Genomic DNA, 23,708 nt, shown 5'->3' on the forward strand with positions numbered 1-23,708 from the left:
GCGTGTAAGAGATGCCATACATTTAAACTGTCAGTAACAAAATGTTAATACTCAACATTTAACGTCCATCCACACACGTATAATAAACATGATACATTTCATATTTGCAAAATTATATTAAAATCTTTAAATAATAATTATTAAATTAACTTTTTTTTATTTGACTAAATCAGTGTGATTGTTTTTACTGGCCACTAGATGGCAGCCCTACAGTTGAAGCCGTAATAGTATCGCGAGATCATGGCCTCGCGTGATTTGCCAAATCTCTTTTGACATTAGCCTTGCTGGTAGCGTAGCGCATGAGGGGAGACGCGGCGTTTCTCTCCGTCAGAAGTCTATTATATTAACATCAGCTTTCCAGATCACCAGCTAGTCCAGGTATGTATACATCGAGTCTATACAATGACATATTAGTTTTGGTAAATAATTTCACTTTTAATTAATGCGGCGTCGGAATGTTAAACTGGGTTAGTGGAGGTGAGAGCACGAGCTCACGCTATTTCTTATATATCAGGCATTTATGTGTGTTGTTAAGATACCGTGATATATAGTTAAGAGCTTGAAAGTGTGTACTTGATTTGAGACTCTTTTTATTAACGTTTTCTTTTGAGTTCATATCAGTTTACTGTGTCCTCGGAAATGTGACACACAAAGGGGGCTGCAGACGGGCGATAAGCTGAATATATTTTCAGTGTCCGCGTTAGATACGTTTTTCTTATCTCGAGCTTTGTATGCATGCTAAAGTTGCGTAATATTATCAGTGAAGTATTAGATTTTCGGCATTGCAAGCAGCTTAATGGAAGTTAGTGGATTACATATAAAGGTAATCATAAAATTCACATGTCGTTAAATTATAAAACCATAAAGAGGTGCTTTGGAGACTTTTCACCTCCATCTGAGCATTGCTTCATTGACAAATGGGTTTTTATTTGTTGACATGCTGCATCGTTTATCTTAATTTAGAGCGGCGTTTTTTACTAAAGTATTAAAATTCAGTGTAACGGACCTTTAAAATAATATGTGGTTATTAAATGTGCCTCTAAATGTCAGTTTTTACTTTTTCACACAGTTAAATGTGATACTAGTGAGGCGTATGCAGCTGTGAGCTCCTGGATGAAGTTCAAGTCTTAGGTCTGAAATCAGCATTTTCGCGGTTTTTAAGGCTATTTACAGAAACGTGAGCGTTTAACCGGACGCTCGGTTCCTTCTTTTATGTTCCTTATAAAACAGAAGCATTCGTCGCCCGACAGGGGGCGGCGCGGTATATTTCAGTTTGTGCTGCGTGTGTGTTTTTGGGCTCGTTTCTGGAAGTCACCGAGTGCGTTGTGCCGCGGTCGCGCCGCAGTCGCGCGCCCCTCAGAGTGGGCCCCGTGTACGTGCGGAATCAGCGGGCGCTCGTGGAGGCGGATAGGGGCGGGGCCGCCTGCGTCTGTGGTGACGTCGCCGTCGGCCGAGGAGAGATAAAGCGTGAGAACAATCACACTTTCATCTAAACACACAAAAAACCACGCTTGGATTGCGTTGACCACCGCTGTGTATCGCGCGATTGACGAGACGAGGTAGGAACCGGATTTTTAGTTGGACTTGACGTTTTCAGCAAACCCGGATTAACGTTCAAAGAAATGGCTTTTCGTTTCACGGCCAGCGTCTGTCTGTGTTGTTGCGTTATCAGTGGGTTTTTACAATTGCGTGGCAATTGCGCAGATCACGCCAAAACTAAAAATCCCACGGCGTTTACTACTGGTTTTTGACATGTATTAACTTGCACGTCTTTGTGACACAGCACCGTGGTATTTTCTGAAATACCGTGGTATTTGAATATGGTAATTACACGATTCTGATACTGCCGTCCATTGAAACCACTGTACCTGTTTATTGTGCATGTTGCTGTTTGATTATGATTAGTATTATTTATTAAATTTCAAAGATTTGATATTTGTGAAAGTATATGGTTAAAGTTGTTTTATTGGTGTCCACATATGGTCTTTCTTCTTATTCCTCTGGTCTTTTATGATTATGATATCCATGCATGGTCAGGATATAGATCTCTACATCTAACTGGGCTTTCGTTCTGTCCACTGCATGCAGATGTTACCGTTTTCGTGCTCCTCAAAGATGTTTCTGAATTTGGTCATTTTCAAATATATTTATTTTTTTGTTTTATTTAAAATGGTAGCTGTCTGATCTAAGATACAACTTGAGAACAGCTCGTCTGATGTGCGTGTACACAGTTTTTTTTCTTCTTCTTTTCCAGACCCACCCTCCTTTTAGTTTAGTTTTTGTTTTGCTCAAACATTGCAGGAACCCATGAAGGTTGCCCTTGAGACGCTGTCAGCTGTGTATTGTGCGACGCTTCACGTGTAGCTCTAAATTTGGCAGGCTCATATCATCACTGACACACGGAGACATTCGCAGGATGTCAGAGAGGCTTTGAGTTCACAGGAAAAAGCCACCGCTGAAGTAGTCTGATATGGGTTTTGTGCTGCTAGTAAAATGTTTGCACTGTCAAACTGATCCCAGAGCACGAGCATTTTATACCCCGCCAAATTATAATAGACCTAAGGCTTTTAAAAACGAAAGAAAAAGAGTGTTTGAATGCATGCGTGTCATGTTTTACACAATACAGTATAAGGTGCTCCGTGGAATAACGTGCATTTAAAAGCATCGAATTGAAATAAATGTTGGAAGCTACTCAAATGCAACCACTATTTATTTGAAGATTTCTATGTATTTGCAAAAATATTTCAAGTAGTTAAGTATAATCCTTTGGATCAAAATATTCCTAAGATCATGAGAAACAAGATCCGTTGAATGTAATGGAAGTTGCATTAAATAAATGTTAAATTTGATGAACTATTAATAGTTTCTTACTATTTCTCAGTCGAACTATTAATTCTTTTTCAAGGTGCATTTTAGTTTGTTGCTTGAAACTAATCGTCACAGATATTGCCACCATAGACTAGGGATGCACCGATACCACTTTTTTGAAAAACGAGTACGAGTACTTAATAAAAACATGATTTAAATTTACAGGTAACAGCTTTAGTCATATAATTTAACAAAAAAACAACAACAAGGGACTAGTTTGGAATTAAGAACATTTATTTAAAATGAAAAGCATGTTGTATGCAACATATTACAGAATAAATAATCGTCATTGGTGAGCGGTGAGATAGTCAGGGAGTTCATGCTCGGAGATGTACACCCCCAGCACTCGCTTTTGCTCAATGAGGGACTGGAGCATGTAATACGTGCTGTTCCAGCGCGTCTGTACGTCCTGCTGCAGTCTCTTTATTGGCAGGTTGAGCTGTCCCTGAATGTCCTCGAGGCGGGAGTAGGCTAAGGCGGAATGTTTAAAATGCCCAACTATTTTCCTGCTATAGCATCAGCTATGCTCCTATGTGCTAATAAGCCCTCTTGAACAGCCAGTCGTGAACAGCCACTTGGAGACTTGGGAGCCCTGCATCATTCATGGCTTTAATCATGTTTTTGGCATCGTCACGAAGCACAACATGTACTGATGTTTTAGGTATACCCCATGTCTGGAGCATTTCCTCAAACACATGCGCTATAGCCTGGCTGGTGTGCGAGCCGCGGAATTGTTTCGCATGTAATATGGCTCGTTGCGGCGTGAACCTCTCGTCTATCCACTGGGAGGTTAGGCTAATTAGCGACACGGGGCTAACACTGCTTGTCCAAATATCCGTGGTGAAACTAAACGCAGAGGAGGTTTGCAGTAGGCTGTGGATATGTTTTTTCACGGAGTCGTGTAGTTTAGGCAGCTCCGTGTCAGTCATGTAGCGGCGGCTTGGGACATCATATCTGGGCTCCAGAACATGAAGGAGACGCAGGAATCCCACATTTTCTACCTCCGAGAGTGGCTGGTCACTCAGTGCAATGTACTCGATAATTGCCTGTTATTTTCACAGCACGTGGATTGTCTCTGGACGTTTTCTCTCTTCTTGCAAGAGTTTCAGCTGGCGTGTTGTTTGTCCACAGCATGTCATCCGTGGGGCAGAAGGAGAAGGCTGCCCTCAGGCAGTGCGTTCAGGCCCGGGCCCAGCTGGAGGAGGCTATCGTCGGGGTCATCAAGGCTGAAGTTCAGCTCAGGAGCAACTCCAGGGAGGTGAGGCACTGAAGCTGTTAGGCTCGTTTGCTTTGCGTGTTTTCGTTTAGTCACAAAGAGATGAAGTACTGGCCTATTTTTAATCTCTTATTTCTACACTGGACTCTTAAATCATGCTGGTGTTATTAACGGGTTAGTGCGACTTTGTTATAAACATCATTTATCTTAGATTATTCTTAGCACCTTAATCTCTCTTCCAGTGGGCGTGAACACAGATAAGTTTCATAACGTGCTTTAAGTTCATTTATTGCACCGTGTGATGTTATTTTCTTGTTTGTGTTATAAACATAAGAATACATCCACGCGTATGACGTAATTTGTCACACCTCACAAGCTCAGGTAATAATTGCTATTTAGACGCAGGTAGTCTAAAAGGAGTAGGGCTTACTAGACCACAACTAAACAAGCTCAGATGTATTAACAATTGAGAAATTGTCTCAAAAATAGTTTGCAGGCAAGTATATAGGATTTAGGCTCATTCGCTTTGAGCCCCATAAGCTCTCAAAACAGCTGCATGGATCAGAGTATAATAATGTTTCTGTGTTTTAAATGAATAAGGAGCCTGTTTCTGTTCTCGTAGACCTCAGATTGTTGCAGGCTGTCCTTCAGATTAGGAGGAGGGACATCTTGTTCACCACAGCAGGACTTTTAAAAGCTGCTTGGCATCTGAGCGACTCTCACGTATCTGCCTCTGCTCACTCACAGGTGAAGTCTCAGCTGCACAGCTGCATCAGCAGACACCTGGAGATCCTCCGCTCTCGTGAGGTCTGGCTGCTGGAGCAGATTGATCTGGTGGAGCAGCTCAAAGGAGAGACTTTACATCAGCAGCTACAGCAGCTTCATTTGGTGAGTTTAAAGTAAAGTACATGCGATCAGTTGTTCAGTAAGGAAAATTGAGCTGCTGTTGTGGAAATACTGGTATCGTTTTTAGTATTGACTTACTGTGAAGCTTAAAATAACAACCCGGGATAGATACTTTGGAAATCTGTATTACAAAGTGACGATTCTGAGAAATGTAATCTAAATATTGACCTTGAAACTAAAGGAGAAGTCAAGCTGTTCTGTGAAGCTGAAATGATTATTGTTCTCTCGTGGTTTCTTACAGCTCAAAGGCCAGTTTGACATCCTTATTCATCAGCTGGAGTATTCCAGTAGTAACAATCTAGCCACCCAGCTCACCAACTGCCTGGAAAAGTAAGAACCGGACTGACTTTTCTAGAATGATTTAGTTTCGTGTGTCTGCTCCAGTGTGTTAAAAACTGTTAGCTTGTCAAGATAGTCAACAGTGGTAATGTAGCGGAAATCTCCAAACAATGCTCACTACCATTTTCAACCAGGAAAATGTCTACATCTTTTGTCATTCCAGGCTTTCTTCCCTCAATCTGACTCCTGACGAAAGCCCAGAGATGAGTTTCCAAGCAGATGCACGCAGCTTGCGCCAGGCTATCACATCCTTTGGGACCATTTCTTCTCAGGTTTGTGGAATATCTGACTTGGTCATGAAGGCTTGTGGTTAATATAGATTGATAGCTGTAAAAAGAAAGAAATTTAAGGGCTATGGCATGTACTAAAAAATTAGGTTTTAGGACTTTTGACGTCGCGACTCCATTCATGCTTTTCTCCATAAGGGTGTCTTTGATAAAAGCTTATGATCCAATTCAGATGTTAAATACTGTATATATCAATATATTTAATCTTAATGAAACATTTAGGCCAAAACTCCACCATGGCCAGGCAGATTGAAACTGTTTAAAGGAAGACCTATAATGTTCTATTTCTGATGTGCTCCATCAATTACGACAACAGTATGAATTGATTTTGAACTTTCTTGCACTTTTGTTCAGTGCCGACAATCTCAAGCTGTTGTGGAAGTGGTTGTACGTCGTGTAGACATGGTTGGAGAATTTAGTGAACACTTTCTGATAGAATATATTGTCCACTTATTAGAATAGGATTGAAACGTCCAATGATTTTTGACAGGATCACAGAGTAGAGCGTGTCTAAATACTATGTGCTCATACCATCGCTATAAATAGACGTGCACTCTTACCCAAAGCACCTGCATTCATAACTCTTCTCTACTGCAGCACATGGAGACCTTGAACTCTTCTGAGAGACCATGGCTTCTCCAGGACTGCCCAGTTTCTTGCAAGAAACAGGTTTGTTTTTGATGTTACACATGGCTTCCAGCCTGTTAATTTGCATCCAAAGTAAAACACCCATATTGTTTACTTAGAAATTAGATCCTGAATGGGCCACACCTCTGGCCGAGTGGCTCATAGGGAATCGTTCAGTAAGCAGCGCTCCTGTAGGACACCACCTCAGCACGAACCTCCAGGACTGGCTGCTTGTTTCCAAGGAATCTCAGGTAGATTTTTCATCATGTGATTGTAGTTTGACATAAGAACAGATGTGTGACCCTTGTTGAGAACCATTGAATTATTTACTTGACTGTAGGTAAAGTGTTTCTATTTTTAGAAAATAGCTTGCTAAGTTTATTTTTATTTCCATTTCACAGGAAGAGAGACAATTACCCGCCTTTGACTTCCAAAAAGCCTGGGGCCAGCTTCAAGACCTGGAGACTTGGCTTCTTAAGGAGAAATTGCCAGTTCGTGAGCGAACCTGCAGCGGAAGCTCAATCTTCTCGATTGAGATGATTGAGGAAAGCGACCTAAATCTGGATGAGGTTGAAGTGGAAAACCAGCAGGACAAATGGGATGACGCTGTTGAGGAAGAAGAACTCAGCAAGTGGCTCTTCAGCCCGAGCCCGGTCAAGCAAGATAAAACCAGCCCGGTGTCAGATGCTGACCGCTTCAAGCAAATCATCAAACCCTTTTACGAGAGCTTCTCCTCCAGCGAATGGCTATCCAAATCAGACTGCAGCTCTTGCTGTGCCACACGCACCACTGCCGTGGAAATCGAGAACCTCGGAAAGCTCAAGTGCCTAAAAACTCCACCCTCATCCGCTGCCAGCACTCCAGAACCCATCGAGATGTGGCTTCACAAGACCATCCCTATCGAGACCACCTGCAAAGCCAACGAGACCTGTGCCAGCTACTCTGAGTGCGTCTGTGATGACAACTGTGGAAAAGAGGCCCTTAGTGCTTGGCTCCTCAAGAAAGAGGGCCGAGATAAGAATGGCGTTCCTGTCAGCAAGAGCGCCGCAAACAAAGCCTCCAGCCACCAGCAGGAGCAGCAGCAGAAGGTTCAAGCCATCCTAGAGGCCTGGCTACACCCGAGCAACAGTGCCAAGTCCCCTGCCCTGTCATCCCTCTCGGCCTGGGTGACCCCGTGCATCAAAACCTCAGACTCTGAGACCTCTGTCCAGGAGCCTTTGCAGAACTGGCTTTCGCCAGCGATGAAGCACATAAGCACAACCACTGAGAAGACAAAGAGCGAGAACGTCAAAGAGCAAGACAGCAAAGACATCGAGGAGGACAAATGGCTTCTACGTAAACGGGCCAGCACACAGGTGAGGCCCAGCACAACGTAAACAAAAGCATAGCTTAGCCAAATATCTAAATTGTCATCCTTTAACCCCATGCTGCTCCAAACCCATATGACTTTGTAAATGCAAATGTAGATGTAATTCTTACGAAACCCGATAGATTTCGGTTTCTCTGTTGACACTTTACGCAATTCAATCTTTGCCAAAAAGCGACACAATTGTTTTAGATGAACAAACCTAATTCATCTAATATGGTAAACGCAAACTCATGTTTGGATTACTTCGACAATGTCTTTTGAACTTTTTGAAGAGTCAAAGTTTTAGTTGCTTGGACTTTCATTGAAGGAACAGAAATCAGGTTTCATTAAAAATGTCTTTTGTATTTCAATACTAAATTCAAATCGTATGGGAATGACATGCATGGGTGACATTCCTGCTTCAGCTGTCTCTTTAAGGAACCGACTGAAGTTTTCCAGAGTGTTAGGGTTTGAGAATGTCACTTAAAAGTTATTGCATTTCATACACATTCCTATTAATATACATTATATACATACATTACATGGCATGTTTTCCTGTGGTTTGTTTAGGAAAGGCTAGGCCTACCCACAGTATGTGACCTGTTTTCCTGTATGAAGCTCAACGGAGACAAAGAGAAGTGGCTACATCAAGCAGCTACGCTGGTGAGAATCAACGACATAAATATGAGCGTTTATGGAAAAAGTACACCAGTGTTTTGCGTTCAGAGGAAGTGAAACCATTTTCTCTTCTCTTTTTCAGATATGAATGCAACCATCGGCTTTTGGAGGTTGATTCTAGCGCCATGTAATTGCTGATTATTGCACAATATTATTTTTCTTTAGTGCTCTTTAGGAATTAATTCTCTCTGTAACCTTCTGGAGATTGTATGTGTGATTTTGAACTAAAAGTCCTGTCCAGGAGGCAAGGCTTTGGTGAACATCGCTTGAGGAAGTGTTCATGCAGGGGAATTGCTGTCATTTTGCCCTTTTAGTGGCTCAACGCAGTTGAATTCCAGTAAATGTGGTGGAGGCCAACGTTTTTATATAAGAATTCAGTGATTTCGAAATCATGAGGAAATGGATCAGATTGGTGCATACAAAACGTTTTTTTTTTCTTACAGAGGCATACTTTAAAATTAAAAAATAAATCTATATTAATTTCACGCATAGACACAGCTTTTGCTCTAAATCAGAGAATGATTTCCTCCGTCATCAGTTCTGTGAATATATATTTATATTTATATAGATTTTACTATTTTCTCAAGTATAGAATGAGCTTCCTTTGCTGTTTTTATTACTTTTATTTCGATGATTATTACTTTTTAGTGGCATGTAAAATGTCAGCCAAACATAGCATAACTTGTGTTATTGGAACCTCCAGAAATCCGATAACTCGTGCCTGACATCGAATGTGTAGCAATGCTGGCCGTCGGTCCACCTCCGGTACGTGTGGAAATCAATCCACCAAAGTTCACCGTTTCTGCTGTGTCAGGGGCCGCAGCAGATGTTTGTCACGTGCTGTTTGTGTTAGGCTCAGAGTTGTGGTAAATGTTTAGCATAGAATCACTATATAGTTCTTTTTCAATTGAAATGCTCGCATTAAGTACTGGTACTGCTTGATGCCTCTCACCCTGTCAACATATGAAAGATTTCTACTTGGCCGCCGATGAAACTGGTTCACAAATTAAACTGCTTCTTTTAGGCAAAATTCAGTTTTCATGAATATTAACAGTGCAGAAACCTTTTATTTTTTTTCTGTCAGCATGTGCCAGTGTTGGACTGCAGTATTGCACACGTACACATGTAGGTTAATTGCTTACATGATCTCTAATGCTTTGATCCTGTCAACCGAATAAATAAAAATACACAAGTCACTGATTTTGAGTGTCTGTTTCCTTAAAAATGCCATTTAACGTCATCTAAACCTTATTTCCTCGACCGATTTTTACAGATTTATTAACGTAATAAACATTTAGTTCTAGTTACACATACATTCTGGCGTCTGTTAACACAGTTCAAAGCACCATTTCATACATTCATAATTAGCGAGTGATATAGCAAGGAATAAGTAAACACTCATCTGTGTCTACTGCAAAGTTTCATTCACACGTTTTAAACTGCGTTACAGACTGCAGTTTCGCATGACGCCTGAATATTATAAACATCGAAAACAAGCAAAGATGGCTGCACTATTTCAGCAGTTATCAGTTAAATATACACTAGCACTGTCACTAATCACATCCAAAACAAACATGTAATATATAGGCTGTATATAAATGCACATACAAACAGTATTTATATTTAGAAAATATTTACAGGTATATTCATATTTAGATTTTTTTTTCTTAAATATACATGCATTCGTATTGATATATACATTAAATATTATTTGGATGTGATTAATCAATTGATAGTACTAATATACACACATCTGTTAATCTATCAGTTTCCTGTACACTATCAAATAGTTAAGGTTAACTTGTCTAAAACAGTTTCAAACATTCCTCATCAAGTATCAAAACTATATATATTTTTAGGAGACTAAAGAATCTGAAGCCTCAAAGTGCAGTTTATCTTAAGTTAATGGACAGTGAATTTAGAAAGAAACTACGCTGTTTGGTATTTAACAAAAACGAGCAATTAGTGGATGAAGTGTGTGTTTTGACAGACTCAGTCAGTAGCGTGTAGGAGAACTTCCCTTCAGACGGTCCCAGTTATTGTAGAGAGCATAGAGTCCAGAAAGCGTCAGGCCAACCAAACCGCCCCGAGCCGCTCCCCGCAAACCTCCTGCAACAAAACAAACAACTTCACCAAACAAGTGAAAGCAAGAAACGACAGTTCCTCTAAATTTCTGTCTTGACGAACTTCTCTTCCTTAAGTTGCACTCATAACTCTCACCAAATTGTGTAATAAACCTTAACTACTTTTTTTTTTCTTTCTAGTTCCTCTCTATAGTCTCCTCGCTTCCAAACCTCACAAGTGTTGAACAAAGGAACCAAAAAGGTTTTTGTAGCACAGAAGAACCTTTCAGTGATCGGTTTTTAAAAGAACCTTTTTCTGATGTTAAATGTTCTTTACCGAACCATCAATGCGTAACCTTTTAAATTTAAGAGACGGTAAATGTTTTTGTTTAAATTTACGAGGCCTAAGACAAAATGATACAGAGACCCATTTGTTCAATCTCACAGACACCGGTGGCGTAGAACAGATAGAGAGGAGCTTAACTTCGGCCTGGCCCAGAACATGGAGAAGAGCGATAGAGCTTTGAGAAGAGTGAGGTCTCCACACCCACCATGAGTTCAGGCTTGATATGAACTAGTGAATGTGAGTCAAAGAGAGCCCACCCGTCACCCAGAGTCCACCAAAATCTCTTTAAAAAAGGACTCTTCCTTGTAGACACGTCGCTACACATCTACAAGACTGTTTCTGTTAATATTAAACAGAAATGCCCCAAATATGCAGAGCAGAACAACGTCAAAACAATGTCAGAACTGCTTTTATAGCACCGTTATGATCGATGCTCATTTCCGCTGAGCTTGTAAATGTGTTTGATTATACTCTATCCTGGGTGACACGTGACTACGAAACGTGAGATAACTGAAGTTACGATATGATCTTGTGACGGCCTGAAGGGTTCGGGACGCACCGAACACAAACCGCATCGACGGCAAAACTCTTATCTGGCGCTAAACCCTGCCAAGCGCTTTTCAGCAGAATCATCTCGACGTCCAGGAACTTCCCTTCTGAGAACCCTGCAGCAAGGAATGACGGGAAATAGTTTTTTGGCATCCCAGTAAAAGTGATTTTCCCTGATATATCTCCGCAACAAACGTTCTCTTCTGAACGCACTCATTCCACAGCTGCAGGAAGACACATGAAGGGGAATTCTGTACTTCCTTACAGAAACAATGACTTCTAGAACCGACCGCTGAATGGCCTTCCATGACCTAAATTAAAAAGTTGTTTTTTTCCTGCAACTTTTATGTTACGGAAGTACAAATCTTGTTCATTTTAGTCTAGAGGGAGAAATTATTTTTAATGATTCTCTACGGTTATGATTCTGTAAGGCAAAGGTAATACTTCAAGGTTCTTTAAATGTTTCAAGATGCAATTTATTCTTGTGATGTAAGGCTAAACAGTGTCACATGATACCAGTCTGATAGATCCTTGCTGAATAAAATTAATCGTTTCTTTCTTTCTTTCCCCCAAAGTTTAATGGTAATGTATTTATACATTTATAGATAAATATTTCGCTAAGCATTTTATATTGACTCTGATTGCATCTATATAACCAATCATATTTTTTAAACTATAAATATTTTAGTATTTTAAAGAATGAAATTCTCACTGCGACTGTAGTTCTTTACAACACCAAAGATCAATGCCTTTGCCTTCCATCCATACTGTTCTTAATAATAATAATAATAATAATAATAATAATAATAATAATAATATATTCAAAAGAATAAATAATACTCCAAATTCTAAAATGGCTACATATTGGTTAACCATGTATTATATAGTAATTAGCACTCCTCAAAAGGAAGTAAATAACGCCGCTGGATCTTTCCCTTCGGTCTGCTGACAAAGAGGTGTTTTTTCTTGTTTCTTGAAGATAACGTAATGTGATAAGCGTATCATAGACGATCTACCTGGGGATTTGTAGAGGACGCCGGTCAGGGTTCCTGCAGCAATCGTGTTGAGGTCATCCTCAGCCCCGCGGGCTTTCTCTATGATCACCCCAAACGCACTGTACAGAAGAGCTGAACACATACAGCACACCACCAACAAAGATCAGCTCACGTTCAACACGGAGCTCAGTTGTCCTTGTTATTATACCACTGAAAGATGAAATACCCTTCTGGTTCAAATGAGCACTGACCCGACTACAGAGTTAGACGACATTCATTTTGAGGGGGAAGGAGGCTAAATGTGGGCCACTAACCTAATGAACCCAATGTGTTCGCCCATGTGGCACCTTGGCGGGTCACCATATTTAAGATCCTGAATGGGAGAGAAGAATGGAGATTAAGAGTTTAAAACAAAGTCACAATTGACCTAAATCACTAACGACTTCGGTTCAAAAACATCCGGCAATATCCAGAAACGGAGGTGTTTTATGGTTCGAGGGGCTCTGTAATATCACAATAGTCTATTAACAGAAAGGCTTTGTACAAATAAACACATATTTTTACTTCATCGCACATGAATTAGCCGCTGGACTGTCGAGGCTGGCTCATTGAATAACTGTCTTTAAGGACATACGTTATGACAGGGTGATCATAACACTTTTTCACCCAAACATCTTATGAGTCTCGCACGTAACGGCAGTAGAGCGGCAGACTTTGGCCCAGTGTACTTGTACGAACAGCTTTAATGCGGCCTTGACCTCTTGATGCTTTACGCAGGTCACACAGGTGTGTACACACAGGTGTATTTGAGCTATTGATTTAAAACTGCTTTCAACTTTATTGATATATATATATATATATATATATATATATATATTAAATTAAAAAAGGGTAATTTAAGTAATCGAGCTGAATCCTGTTGCTCAAATCATTTATTCAGGTCTGTAACGGCTGCAAAAGTACAAAGAGGAAGTGATTTAATATCAGGATGAAATCTGTGTCTTAATCACAAGTCTTGAAATCAGCTTCTAGTTTCTTTTCAAAATGTAGCACATATACATATACATACACACACACATGTACACATGTATATATATATATATATATATATATATATATATATATATATATATATATATATATATATATATATATATATATATATATATATACACACACACACACACACACACACACACATATATATACACACACATACATACATACATTGACTTCATCACTAATTCTGACTTTCTACTTCATAATTACTTAAACAATTGCACTTTTATAACACATTTTTAATTACTTTTGATTACAATAATAATAAAAACATCTGAAGTTTTGCCTAACATATTTTTTTTTCATGACAATATAAACTGTCCAGACATTTATTTTATATGTCAGTACTACAATATAGATTTTTTTTTGGCCCATACAGCACCCTAGAAACAGTTTGTTCTCGTCTGGATTTAAAAAGATACGTGCACTGAAGCTGGTTTGATACAATAGCTTTTTTCCTCCCTTTCTTTTCTTTTTCAATTTGTGACAAGCACGAAAGCCCCAAACTGTCCTCATCACAGTTTAAATTCAAAGGAAGAAATGCACGTGTCCTTGGGTTCATCACCACAAACCAAAGGAAACATAAGACGTAAATTTGGTTTATCTGCCTATTAATGAATCTCTCTCCACTGACATCACGGAATAACCCTTATTGTATGTCAGGACCCCACCTTTACCAGGAAACTCACTTCTGCTGTTTCTGTTCCTATGAAAGGTATAGTGCACGCTGTAGTGAACACTGCCCTCTGCTGGGGAAGTGTAGATGGTTGTGAAAGGAAGTAGTACAAACCATCAAGGCAGTGGAAAATCCTGTTTGACCTATCTGAGAAATGTTAAAGAAATACTATGGAAGCCCATTTCCGCAAGAGGTGGGGAAAAAAACATGCTTTAGTAAATCTAAAATGATGATCAAGTTATGAGATAATAAACTGATTTTTTTTACTTATGAGACAAAAAAAAAAAAAAAGAAAATATGGGAAAATTATGACAAAACGCTTGAGCTGTGAGAAATTATTCTCACGATTATCATCACGATTTCATCTCATAATTCAGGCCATTCCAAATGAACATTTTCTGTTGAGGTTTTGTCCTTGTTAAAAACACAAATATAAAAAAACCCAACACTTTTATAATTCTTACATTTCCTCTTATTATATAATTTCCTTAAAAACAAAAAAAATATGAGATACTAAGCCATAATCATTAAATAAAAGGTTCATAATAATTGATGACCCTTTATATGACCCTCTATCTCTATCCTAATTCTATTCTTTAAAAAAAAGCCCCTTTTAGACTTTATATACTAACTGCTGGATGCCAAATGATTAATAACGATAAATCACATCCAAAATAACAGTTACGGTACATAATGTGTGTGTAGTGTGTATATTTATTATTATTTAGTATAAATACACTCAACATACTTTTTGAAAAGAGTTACATGTATATACGTATATATTTATAGTTTATACGTATTAAAAATGATGTGTTTTGTACACTATATATGTGTAAGTTGCTAGAGCACTTAATACTATTATAAATTTAATTAAATATTGATGTAAAACAACACAAATATATTTAATATATAAAAACAAACCTGAAATATATACATGCACATGATAAATACACACAGTATGCACACATATGTTATGCAAACAAAAACTTGTATGCGTGATTAATCATTTGACCGAACTTATAAAAGTTAAAACCTGCTAAACAGCTAAATGTAATAATTATGAGATGCATAACACAAAAATAACTACGATTTACTAAAGCTGGATTTAATGTGCCAGTCCATATGCAGATAATCCACTGATAATCTAATAAACCGAACGGACCGCTTTCATAACTACGCTTACAGTACTTACTGTACATTGCGAGGCTTGGACCAAGCCATGTTTCTGGTTTCAGACAGGCTCATTCGGAGTCCATTTACAGCCCCGAAAACAGCACCTGCTCGAGAGTCATCACATTTAGCAAAACGTCAATTGCAAAAACCATCCATATTCATTACAAACAAGTGAATTCAAACGCAGAAGAACCTACGTCTGAGGAAGAAGAAGAAGAGATAAGATACCTGTGATACAACATCCGCCAATAGTAAAAAAGGCCAGCTCAAAGCGTCCTCTAGTTTTGTTTGCTCCAGTGGGTAAAATGAACTCGTCCGAATCCTATAAGCACATTATAAAGACAGACATCCTTTAAATCTTAAACATTAGAAACAAATGAAGGCAGGTATTGGCCAGATCTCACCTGTATGAGATACCTGGGGTCCACGTTGAGGTATGGAGAGAGAGGACTCATGCCGGTCACTGTTAAGAAAAACAGCTTTAGTAAGCGACTGAATCACATGTGCATTAGTAATACAGTGTAGTAAGACTTACAGGGCACTCCAGAGAGCTCGGTCTTTGAATAGTGAGGGCCAGCAGATCCAAACAGACCGAGGCCTCCTGAGCTTCTCGGTCCCGATGGCTCTTTATTATCCATTTCTAGGTGAAAAGTTCGAAAAGTTATATCATCATTTAAAGATATGCCTCGCTTAGGAATAGCTTTGCGCACTAGCGTTAGCCAACAAACATCGGAAACACAACTGTAATCCGTTACCTGATTAGCTTTAACTTAGCATTAATAAGGTCAAATAAGGACCCCGGCCGACTGTAGTTGCTGGTAGTTAGTGTTTTGTGTCGGAAACGCGATCAAACGGCGAGTATTTTTGAGTATTATTGAGTATTTTCACTTGTGCCGTTTTGCCACCGCCGCATGGCGAAAGTTTCACCTGAAGCGCGAAGCTTGTTTGCCGTAAAGCAAGCCGTCGACGTTCACCGAAGCAATCGTCACAAACAGCGCTCATCCCTCTCGCCCCACACCTTTAACTTTTATACTGCGCTGCGGTGGAAGATAAACAACCCGCGCGCTGATGCGGACAGACTGTGAATATGAAAAAAACTTGGATGTAAAGTAAGCGAAGCAAAGCTCCACGACAGTTTTTGCGACAGCAACTATTTCTGGCCAGATAAACACACACGAAAAGTGAAACTAAATCTATTTGCGTCGAAGCCGATGAATTGTTTATTAATAAGGCAAAACAAAGCTTCACATGAAATAATTTATATAGCTATTACTATGCGTTTAGTTGGAAATATGAAACCTGTTACTGGAACGTTTTAAATGTAATTTTGTGATTGTAGTTTACACAAAAAATGTAAACCCTACTTTTAGTTATTGAAGGAAAATATTTATTTTGCTTTGTATAAATGTCTAGCTTTTAAATTGTTTTGCATTTACGGCTTTATAAAGACGACCAATTGCAAAAATTATTTGTTTGTTTAAAAATGTATTAATTACTGAGTAAGGAGATTATACATATAAACCCCACCTTCATATATGTAAAACAAATAATGTGTGTTTTGTACACTATATATGTATGACAGTTACTATAGCACTTAATATTATTATAAATGAAATAATTAAATATTGATGTAAAACAACACATTTTTATTCACTACGACATTTATTATAGTGTTTTTTTTCTTGGTATAAAAATGTGATTTCATATGGGCAAGAGATTACGGTTGCTCTTTTTTGTGTTGCTTAAAAACACATAGATCAACATAAATTAATTATGGGACAAAATTATCGATTTTTCTTTCATGCCAAAAATCATTATGATTTTAATGTGTCATGAAGATATTTTGTAATTTTTTTTTTACAGTAAATATATTAAAACTTAATTTTTGATTAGTAATATGCACTGCTAAAAACTTCATTTATAATTACTTTTACACAAATTAATTAGTCGTGGTTAAACGAGAAAGGGAAAAAACGTGCGTTATATTTTTTTCTTATTTATTAAATATTATATGAATCCGTTTATAAAACTAAATACAGTCCTTCGCAATGGTTTTAAGTGTGTCACATGTTCCGATCTCGTTTTATCCACACTGTTAGTATAAAGATGTATTCGCGCTGGAATGCGGAAGTCCATCCAGATGGTAGACGCGTCAACGGTGACGCGCCAAGGCTGTGAAAAAAAAATGACGTCCGTGACGACATCATCGGCGATCTGACAGAGGTGCGGCAGAACCGAAGCGATTTCTGCGAGCGAACGGCACGTTATACGCTCGGTAAATGATTTCAAACCCCTTTTCACCCGCTTAGAAGCGTGCGTAATCATGAAACGGCGGGCGCGTTCGGTTAGCGAGCGGAGCGGAGCGCGGCGGGGCGACAGGAAGACGCGCCGTGAGAACAGCACAGCGCTTTTCGTATCGAAGAATTGAAACACATCTGAGATCATGCAGCCACACCGGCCATATGTCACTCTCTGAGCCTCGGTCAGAATAATACCGGAGATTACATTACGCTCTTTCGGGAGACTATCTTATTGTGTATCTCCAAGTGATGCATCCGTGCCTTAAGCGATCAAAAGGTTTTTTTTTTTGACTGAGTAGGCTCACGGATCGCCCGTCTTCTGTCACGCGTACACCGAAACGGTCAGTAATTACAAAACATACTTTCGAGCGACCGTAAGTGCGAGTTATTTCAGCAGAAGCCGGCGGTAGGGCAGAAAGTACAGCCCGTACACATCGTATTCAGTTTCAGTGTGTGTGTGTGTGTGTGTGTGTGTGTGGGCCTCGGTGCGAGAGATACGCTTGGGTCGTTCGTTATATGCGAGTGTGTTAAACGTATGTGCAGTTTTATGGCGGGCCGATTGAATCCTGGCCATCGTAGTGTGCGTCCAGTGAGGCTCTAACACGGCGAGCGAGCCGTTACAAGGTCAGAGCGTTTCACGGCACTGCTTTCTACCTTTTAGTATCGAGCCCTTAAAACGTTCTTGGCAGTGGATATCGTGAATACGCGACACATCGAAATACAGTTGGACACACTCGGTTGCAGCCCCATTTAATCCTTTCCCAGAATGCACCGTGTCTGCATAGTTGTGTTTCCTGTTTACCGTTGTAAACGCTTTTGTTTGGCCGTTTTTCCCTTCGTCGTCGAGGTCTGAAGTAGATCGCTATGGATTTCTTTCGCCGCGGTTGATCGGAGGAGGTGAGTTTATAAACAAACGAGCCTGACGTAAACGCGCGAAAATGCGGGAACGGCGAGACTTCGCGGCATCCCGATGATGAGGAGGAGGAGGAGGACGATGATGAGGAAATACCCTGGCGCGAACCTCCGCTTTCGTTTTACGCCTTCGACATGTTAGCGCGTTCCGACGGCTTTGACAGATTCGGACGAACTGCAGAACGATTCTTCCGAACGGTCTCCGAGTGACAGGATGATTCTTCAGAGCGCTCTTTTAAATGTCAGAACGATTCACCAGGGTGTTCTCCAAGTATCGAAAACGGTCGTTTTTAAATGTCAGAATGATTCTACGGAATGTTCTCTAATGACACAATGATTCTTCGTAACGTTGTTTTGAATGTCAGAGTGATTCTTTAGAGTATGGCAGAATGATTCTTCAGAAAAAGCTGCAGCCTAAATGTCAGAACTGTCAGCCTAGAACCTTCTCTAGATTCTTTAGAACGTTCTTGATCGGATCTCATAAAAGTCTGCTCGATGGTTGCTAGGGGTGCAGATATATTCAGGGCTCCTTATAATGATGCACATAAGCCTAAAAACATAAATGCAAGAGGAAGTAAAATATATCTTGCATCATAGATCACGAGTCTTAAGCATTTTTTTTTCTCTCGGTGGCCTGGGATTAATACATTGTTGCCATGACCTTAAAAAAAAAATATATATATATATTTTATGAAATACCCACTCAGCATAAACTACTTTTATTAATAGAGATATGTGCCCCTGGACCACAAAACCTTTCCTTTTCCTTCCACAAAAGCTTTCCTTTATGTATGGCATTTTTAAGATACTACAATATTTGTCTGAGAAACAACCTTTGAATATCTGGAATCTGAGGGTCCGAAAAAAAATCAGTAGAAAATCACCTTTTCTTTAAAAAGTTGTCCAAAGACTTTTTTAGCAATGCGTATTACTAATCAAAAATTACGTTTTTAATATATTTACTGTAAAAAAAAAAATGTACAAAATATCTTCACGAAACATTATCTTTACTTAATATCCTAATGATTTTTGGCATAAATGAAAAATCGATCATTTTGTCCCATAGGATGTATTTTTGGTTTTTGCTGCCCCAGCGATTTAAGACCGGCTTTATTGTCCAGGGTCACAAAACTGTCGAGCAGACTTACCACACAATAACCTAAAAAGAAACCAGCCAAATATTGGCAGAAGTATGCTGTTATTCCTGGCACTGTTTAATCAAACTCAAGGTTTTTTTTTTGTTTGTTTTTGTTTCCTACTAGGATTTGCGGAGGTGTAAATTAAGCCTGGAGTAATCGCAGCTCCCCAGTGAGAAATCAACAGAAGGGCCGTGAAGATCAGCCCTAATGGAAGAGACGGAAACAGAGCTGACCTGCTTCGAGCAGGACGCTTTAGGAGCAGACTTCATCACGGTGGAGCTCGACACCCAGCCCATCGAATATGTGGTCAAGTGGGCCGAGGTGGGCTCCAAGTTCACTATAGCCTGCGTGAAGAAGGATCTGGACGAGGCGGCCTGCTTCACCTCGGACCAGATGGTCAAAGTGGAACCGGACGAGACGTTCTTCGTCCCTTACGAAGCGGTGTACCCGGAATGCGACGAGGCGGATCCCGATTTGATCGCGACGCACGAGGAGGAGGTGGGCAGCGAGTCGGACTTCAACGACGACGCGGAAGCGGGGGACGGCCAGCCGTGCGAAGAAGAGGACGTTACCGACGCGTGCTGGGAGACGGAGGTGTCTCGCGCCAGAACGTACGACTGCCACGTCTGCGGCAAGAGCTACAGCCATTCCTCCAGCCTCGCTCGGCACCTGCACGTGCACTCGGAGAAGTCGGACTTCCCCCCGTCGGAAGACGTCGGCAAGCTGTGCGACAGCAAAAACTCGTTCCAGTGCAATCTGTGCGGGGTGAAGTGCAACGGCAAGCGGCTGTTGGCGGTGCACAAGAAGTGCCACAAAACCAAGAGACTGCACACGTGCAGCACGTGCGGGAAATCGTTCAATCACAGCTCCAGCCTGTCGCGGCATCGCTTGATCCACAAAAAAGGCTTGGATAAGAGCGTCGGGCCGCTGTACCCGGCCCCGGCTCCCATCGTAACCCAGCACGGCGTCCCGGCGGGGAAGAGGGCGCTCGAGAAGCAGTACCAGTGCGCGCAGTGCGACCGGGTCTTCAGCCACTCGGCGGGACTCTCCAAGCACCAGGTGGCTCACGTCAGGCAGCTGCTCAACTCGTACACCCACGGCAAGGACTCCCTCGACAAGCCCTCGGACCTCAAGATCCGCTTGAAGCTCTGCTCCCGCGACAAGCCCAACTACTACACCCTGTGCAAGAAGAACAAGCGCGGGAAAGGAGGCAAGAAGAGGCCGTACCCGGCCGACAAGGAGACGCCGCACCCCTGCCGGGTTTGCAACAAGCGCTTCGGTCCCAGCGCGGGCCTCTCGCGGCACGCTCACACCGGAGACAACCGCTACGCCTGCGGCATCTGCAAGAAGACCTTTGTCCGGCTTTCCAACCTCAAGCAGCACCAGCAGACCCACGCCTCGGGGAAACTCTACCAGTGCCCACAGTGCGGGAAAACCTTCGTTCACTCCTCGAGCTTCTCGCGCCACAAGAAGGTCCACGCGGCCATGAGCCTGTCTCCCAAACTGGAAGACGCCCGCTGCGAAGAGGAGCTGGTCATCGACGAGGTGGCCCCGCTGGAATACGAGTCCGAGTGAGAAAGACGATGCGCGATGGGGGGAAGAAAATGTCGCCGTTTGGTTTTGTTCACCCCTCGTTGTTATTTCGTGATTACTGGCACTGGCTGTGTTCGTTATTATAAACCTTTTCAGACACTTTTAGGGGATGCGGTAGGCACCGGATGCTTTTCTTTTGTTGTTTGTTTGTTTGTTTGTTCGGTTGACATTCCCTTTTGTCTTTCGTTCGTTCGGTTTATTTGCGAGACAAATCGTGTCGTTTATGTCCCTTCAATGTTAGGCATCCACAAGAAAATCTAAAGAGACGAGCAGATGGGATCGGCGACGCAGGTGTTATTTATTTTATGTTTCACCGCAAAAAATGATTTTCCGGGCTAGAGTTTTTGTCGTTTTTAGCCCAAGTTCTCAAATCGAGAGAGATTTTCTAGACAACTAAAAATAAGTCAAAATTACGTTTTCGGGGTAAGATAAATAATCTTATTTCAAACAGAAGACAAGATTATTTTGCTTATATCCCATTGGCTGATTATTATGCTTAAAAACCCACTTCATTTTAGCTTGTTTTTTTTTGCCTCTTGATTTGAGAGTTTCTAGATATTTCGGCTGGAAACGAGACAAACGTTTTTGGCTAGAAAAACATTTTCTGCAGTGTTGTCATGCTTGCACTGAATCCGCGAACCCAAAATTAAGTACCTATTGGAGTAAGGAAGAGGTAATATTAAATTCAAGTTTACTAGGAGTTTTGTACGCAAGAGCTGCTTAGACTTGCTTACAATCTCCTGCCGTTCTGTTTAGTAACCTAATTTCTTCGACCAACAAGTTCAAGGCTGGAGACAGAAAAACAGGTTTTGCTGTGTGGTTTCATGGGATATATATAAAAACACACAACAAAAGCGTATACAGTATAAACCGCTGGTCGAGTGCAAACGGAGAAGCTGCGTTCCGGGTGTATTTTGGGGTGTTTCGATTTGTTCTAGTTTCCTCAACATGTCTTTTGGTACTTATTTCCTCTTTGATGTTCTTTTGTCAAAATATGAAATCCATTGTGTCCATGGAGGGTATTTATGAAAAAAAGAAAAAGAAAGAAAAAAGATGCTTATCGGACACGGACATGTATAGCTGCACTTATAATATTGTTGATAGGAGTTGTGTGTGTGTGTGTGTGTGTGTGTGTGTGAATGAATACGAGAAAAGAATATACCCGCAAAACGTGTGCTTTTTACTCCTGCTGTATATGTGTAAAAAGTTGCGGTTGCAAAAAGAAGTTCTATCCGATTTATTTTTCTGTATCTGCATAAGTTAAGGAATAGCCAAGGGATTTCATATTTTAACAAGCATTGCACTATTTATAGACGGAAGCACTACACAGTTAGGAAATTGGAACGAGGCTTTGGTTCTCCCGGTCAAAACGTCAGAAAAACGAGACACGGACAAATATCTTCCACGCATTTCGAAAAAAAAAAATTGATAAGTGCCCTCAGCTACTTTGTGTAAGACCAAAGCTCTTGGGTGCAGTCGAGCTCTTCAGAGGTGTTCGATGTTAGTACGCGTCTGGACTTCTTTGCTCACCATTTGCTATCTGAATGGAAATTGAATAGCGATTATTAACCTATTTATGGCGTTTGGAACGAGACGTTGAGGTGTGTTTGGGCGCTCGTGTGAAGCACAGGAGACGCTGTTGCACCCAAAGTGATGTTATTAAAAAAAAAGTTTTTTTGAGTTCCTGGTTGTTTTTAACGCATAAGTCGTATCCCCCAGTCTTACTGCCATTTTTTAAAAGATTCTTTCCAATAACGATATAAGGTTTATCGCTCTCCTGTCCACACTTCTCATGTTTTGGTTTAAATCTGTCATTTTTATTTTCAAATGCTGTAGCTGTTTCATCTCTCAATGCAGCAGACCTACATCTTACACAGAGATGTACGTTTTTGTATTGTGTTTGCCATTAGATAACAGTTTGAGAGTTCTGTCTTGCATTTTTTTTGTAATAAATAAATTGGTTCACGAATCAGTGGTCTATCTGAATCTTTACAGCATTAAGTGTGGTTCACTAATTTCAATAGCACTTCAATTCAGCAGCCATTTAAATGGAAAAAGGCCGGATCTAAATATACCTGTCCAGTAGCGACGGATAACCAGTTTACAATCTAATTCACTGAGAGATGGATGACTAATAATTAATTACATTGCGGTATAATTGCATGTATGGGCAAATTAGTGCCCTGTTAGTTGTCTATAGGGCCTACCTGTTGAAAGAGGTCCTTGCTTGAGAAATCCCACCTGTAGATGTCGCCTGCAGTTCTGTCTTCAGCCACTAGATGGCAGCAAAAGACCGTTTATAGAAAGGGAAGCATAGTGAGGCTTTGTGCTCCAACAAAACTACAAGAATAACAAGGGAAATTATCGTAAATGCTTAACATTTTATATCTCGCCTTTGCATGATTTGAGGCTTTATTATTTATTATTTAAACAATCTTATTGGCCAACGTTAATTACAAATGAAAACACAGCTATATATATATATATATATATATATATATATATATATATATATATATATATATACAGACGATGGACAAAATACCCTTTGGTCAATGAAAGAAAAACTCACAATGGTCACAGAAATAACTTTAATCTGACAAAATAATAAATAAAATTCTATAAATGTTAACC

At 40.4% G+C, this 23,708-nt stretch overlaps 3 protein-coding genes across 8 annotated transcripts; 2 read left to right on the top strand and 1 right to left on the bottom strand.

The window, feature by feature from the left end:
• Positions 1-262: 262 nt before the first annotated feature.
• Positions 263-9,465, top strand: ncoa4 (nuclear receptor coactivator 4). Of its 2 annotated transcripts, none has more exons than XM_043255502.1 (10): positions 263-378; positions 4,000-4,126; positions 4,832-4,972; positions 5,232-5,320; positions 5,493-5,601; positions 6,214-6,285; positions 6,363-6,494; positions 6,645-7,598; positions 8,162-8,254; positions 8,352-9,465. In XM_043255502.1, the coding sequence occupies exons 2-10, from the start codon at positions 4,001-4,003 to the stop codon at positions 8,355-8,357; spliced, it is 1,722 nt and encodes a 573-aa protein (XP_043111437.1). In that variant the 5' UTR covers positions 263-378; position 4,000; the 3' UTR covers positions 8,358-9,465. The 2 variants fall into 2 exon arrangements, with proteins under 2 accessions (XP_043111437.1, XP_043111436.1); XM_043255501.1 differs by lacking the exon at positions 263-378 and adding an exon at positions 1,303-1,559.
• Positions 9,317-18,309, bottom strand: timm23b (translocase of inner mitochondrial membrane 23 homolog b (yeast)). 3 transcript variants are annotated; one of them, XM_043255508.1, is made up of 8 exons: positions 18,233-18,309; positions 15,666-15,770; positions 15,535-15,593; positions 15,359-15,452; positions 15,150-15,234; positions 12,537-12,595; positions 12,244-12,354; positions 9,317-10,378 (listed from the first exon to the last, which is right to left on the bottom strand). In XM_043255508.1, exons 2-8 carry the CDS (start codon positions 15,766-15,768, stop codon positions 10,266-10,268), a joined length of 624 nt encoding a protein of 207 aa, XP_043111443.1. In that variant the 5' UTR covers positions 15,769-15,770; positions 18,233-18,309; the 3' UTR covers positions 9,317-10,265. The 3 variants fall into 3 exon arrangements, with proteins under 3 accessions (XP_043111443.1, XP_043111442.1, XP_043111441.1); XM_043255507.1 differs by lacking the exon at positions 18,233-18,309 and adding an exon at positions 16,058-16,267; XM_043255506.1 differs by lacking the exon at positions 18,233-18,309 and adding an exon at positions 15,886-16,263.
• Positions 17,252-23,043, top strand: LOC122356604 (zinc finger protein 90). 3 transcript variants are annotated; one of them, XM_043255503.1, is made up of 2 exons: positions 17,252-17,405; positions 19,605-23,043. In XM_043255503.1, exon 2 carries the CDS (start codon positions 19,689-19,691, stop codon positions 21,054-21,056), a length of 1,368 nt encoding a protein of 455 aa, XP_043111438.1. In that variant the 5' UTR covers positions 17,252-17,405; positions 19,605-19,688; the 3' UTR covers positions 21,057-23,043. The 3 variants fall into 3 exon arrangements, with proteins under 3 accessions (XP_043111438.1, XP_043111440.1, XP_043111439.1); XM_043255505.1 differs by lacking the exon at positions 17,252-17,405 and adding an exon at positions 17,426-17,771; XM_043255504.1 differs by lacking the exon at positions 17,252-17,405 and adding an exon at positions 18,193-18,327.
• Positions 23,044-23,708: the final 665 nt, after the last annotated feature.

Source organism: Puntigrus tetrazona, chromosome 13 (genome assembly GCF_018831695.1).
Source record: "Puntigrus tetrazona isolate hp1 chromosome 13, ASM1883169v1, whole genome shotgun sequence".
Taxonomy (NCBI): Eukaryota; Metazoa; Chordata; class Actinopteri; order Cypriniformes; family Cyprinidae; genus Puntigrus; species Puntigrus tetrazona.

Coding starts and splice junctions, on each gene's coding strand:
- LOC122356604 (XM_043255503.1), top strand. CDS start 19,689: ATGGAAGAGACGGAAACAGAGCTGACCTGCTTCGAGCAGGACGCTTTA.
- ncoa4 (XM_043255502.1), top strand. CDS start 4,001: ATGTCATCCGTGGGGCAGAAGGAGAAGGCTGCCCTCAGGCAGTGCGTT. Junction 6,495..6,644: donor TTGTTTCCAAGGAATCTCAG/GTAGATTTTTCA, acceptor TCCATTTCACAG/GAAGAGAGACAATTACCCGC. Junction 7,599..8,161: donor GTAAACGGGCCAGCACACAG/GTGAGGCCCAGC, acceptor TGGTTTGTTTAG/GAAAGGCTAGGCCTACCCAC.
- timm23b (XM_043255508.1), bottom strand. CDS start 15,768: ATGGATAATAAAGAGCCATCGGGACCGAGAAGCTCAGGAGGCCTCGGT. Junction 15,594..15,665: donor CGAGCTCTCTGGAGTGCCCT/GTAAGTCTTACT, acceptor TTTTCTTAACAG/TGACCGGCATGAGTCCTCTC. Junction 12,355..12,536: donor GAACACATTGGGTTCATTAG/GTTAGTGGCCCA, acceptor GTATGTGTTCAG/CTCTTCTGTACAGTGCGTTT.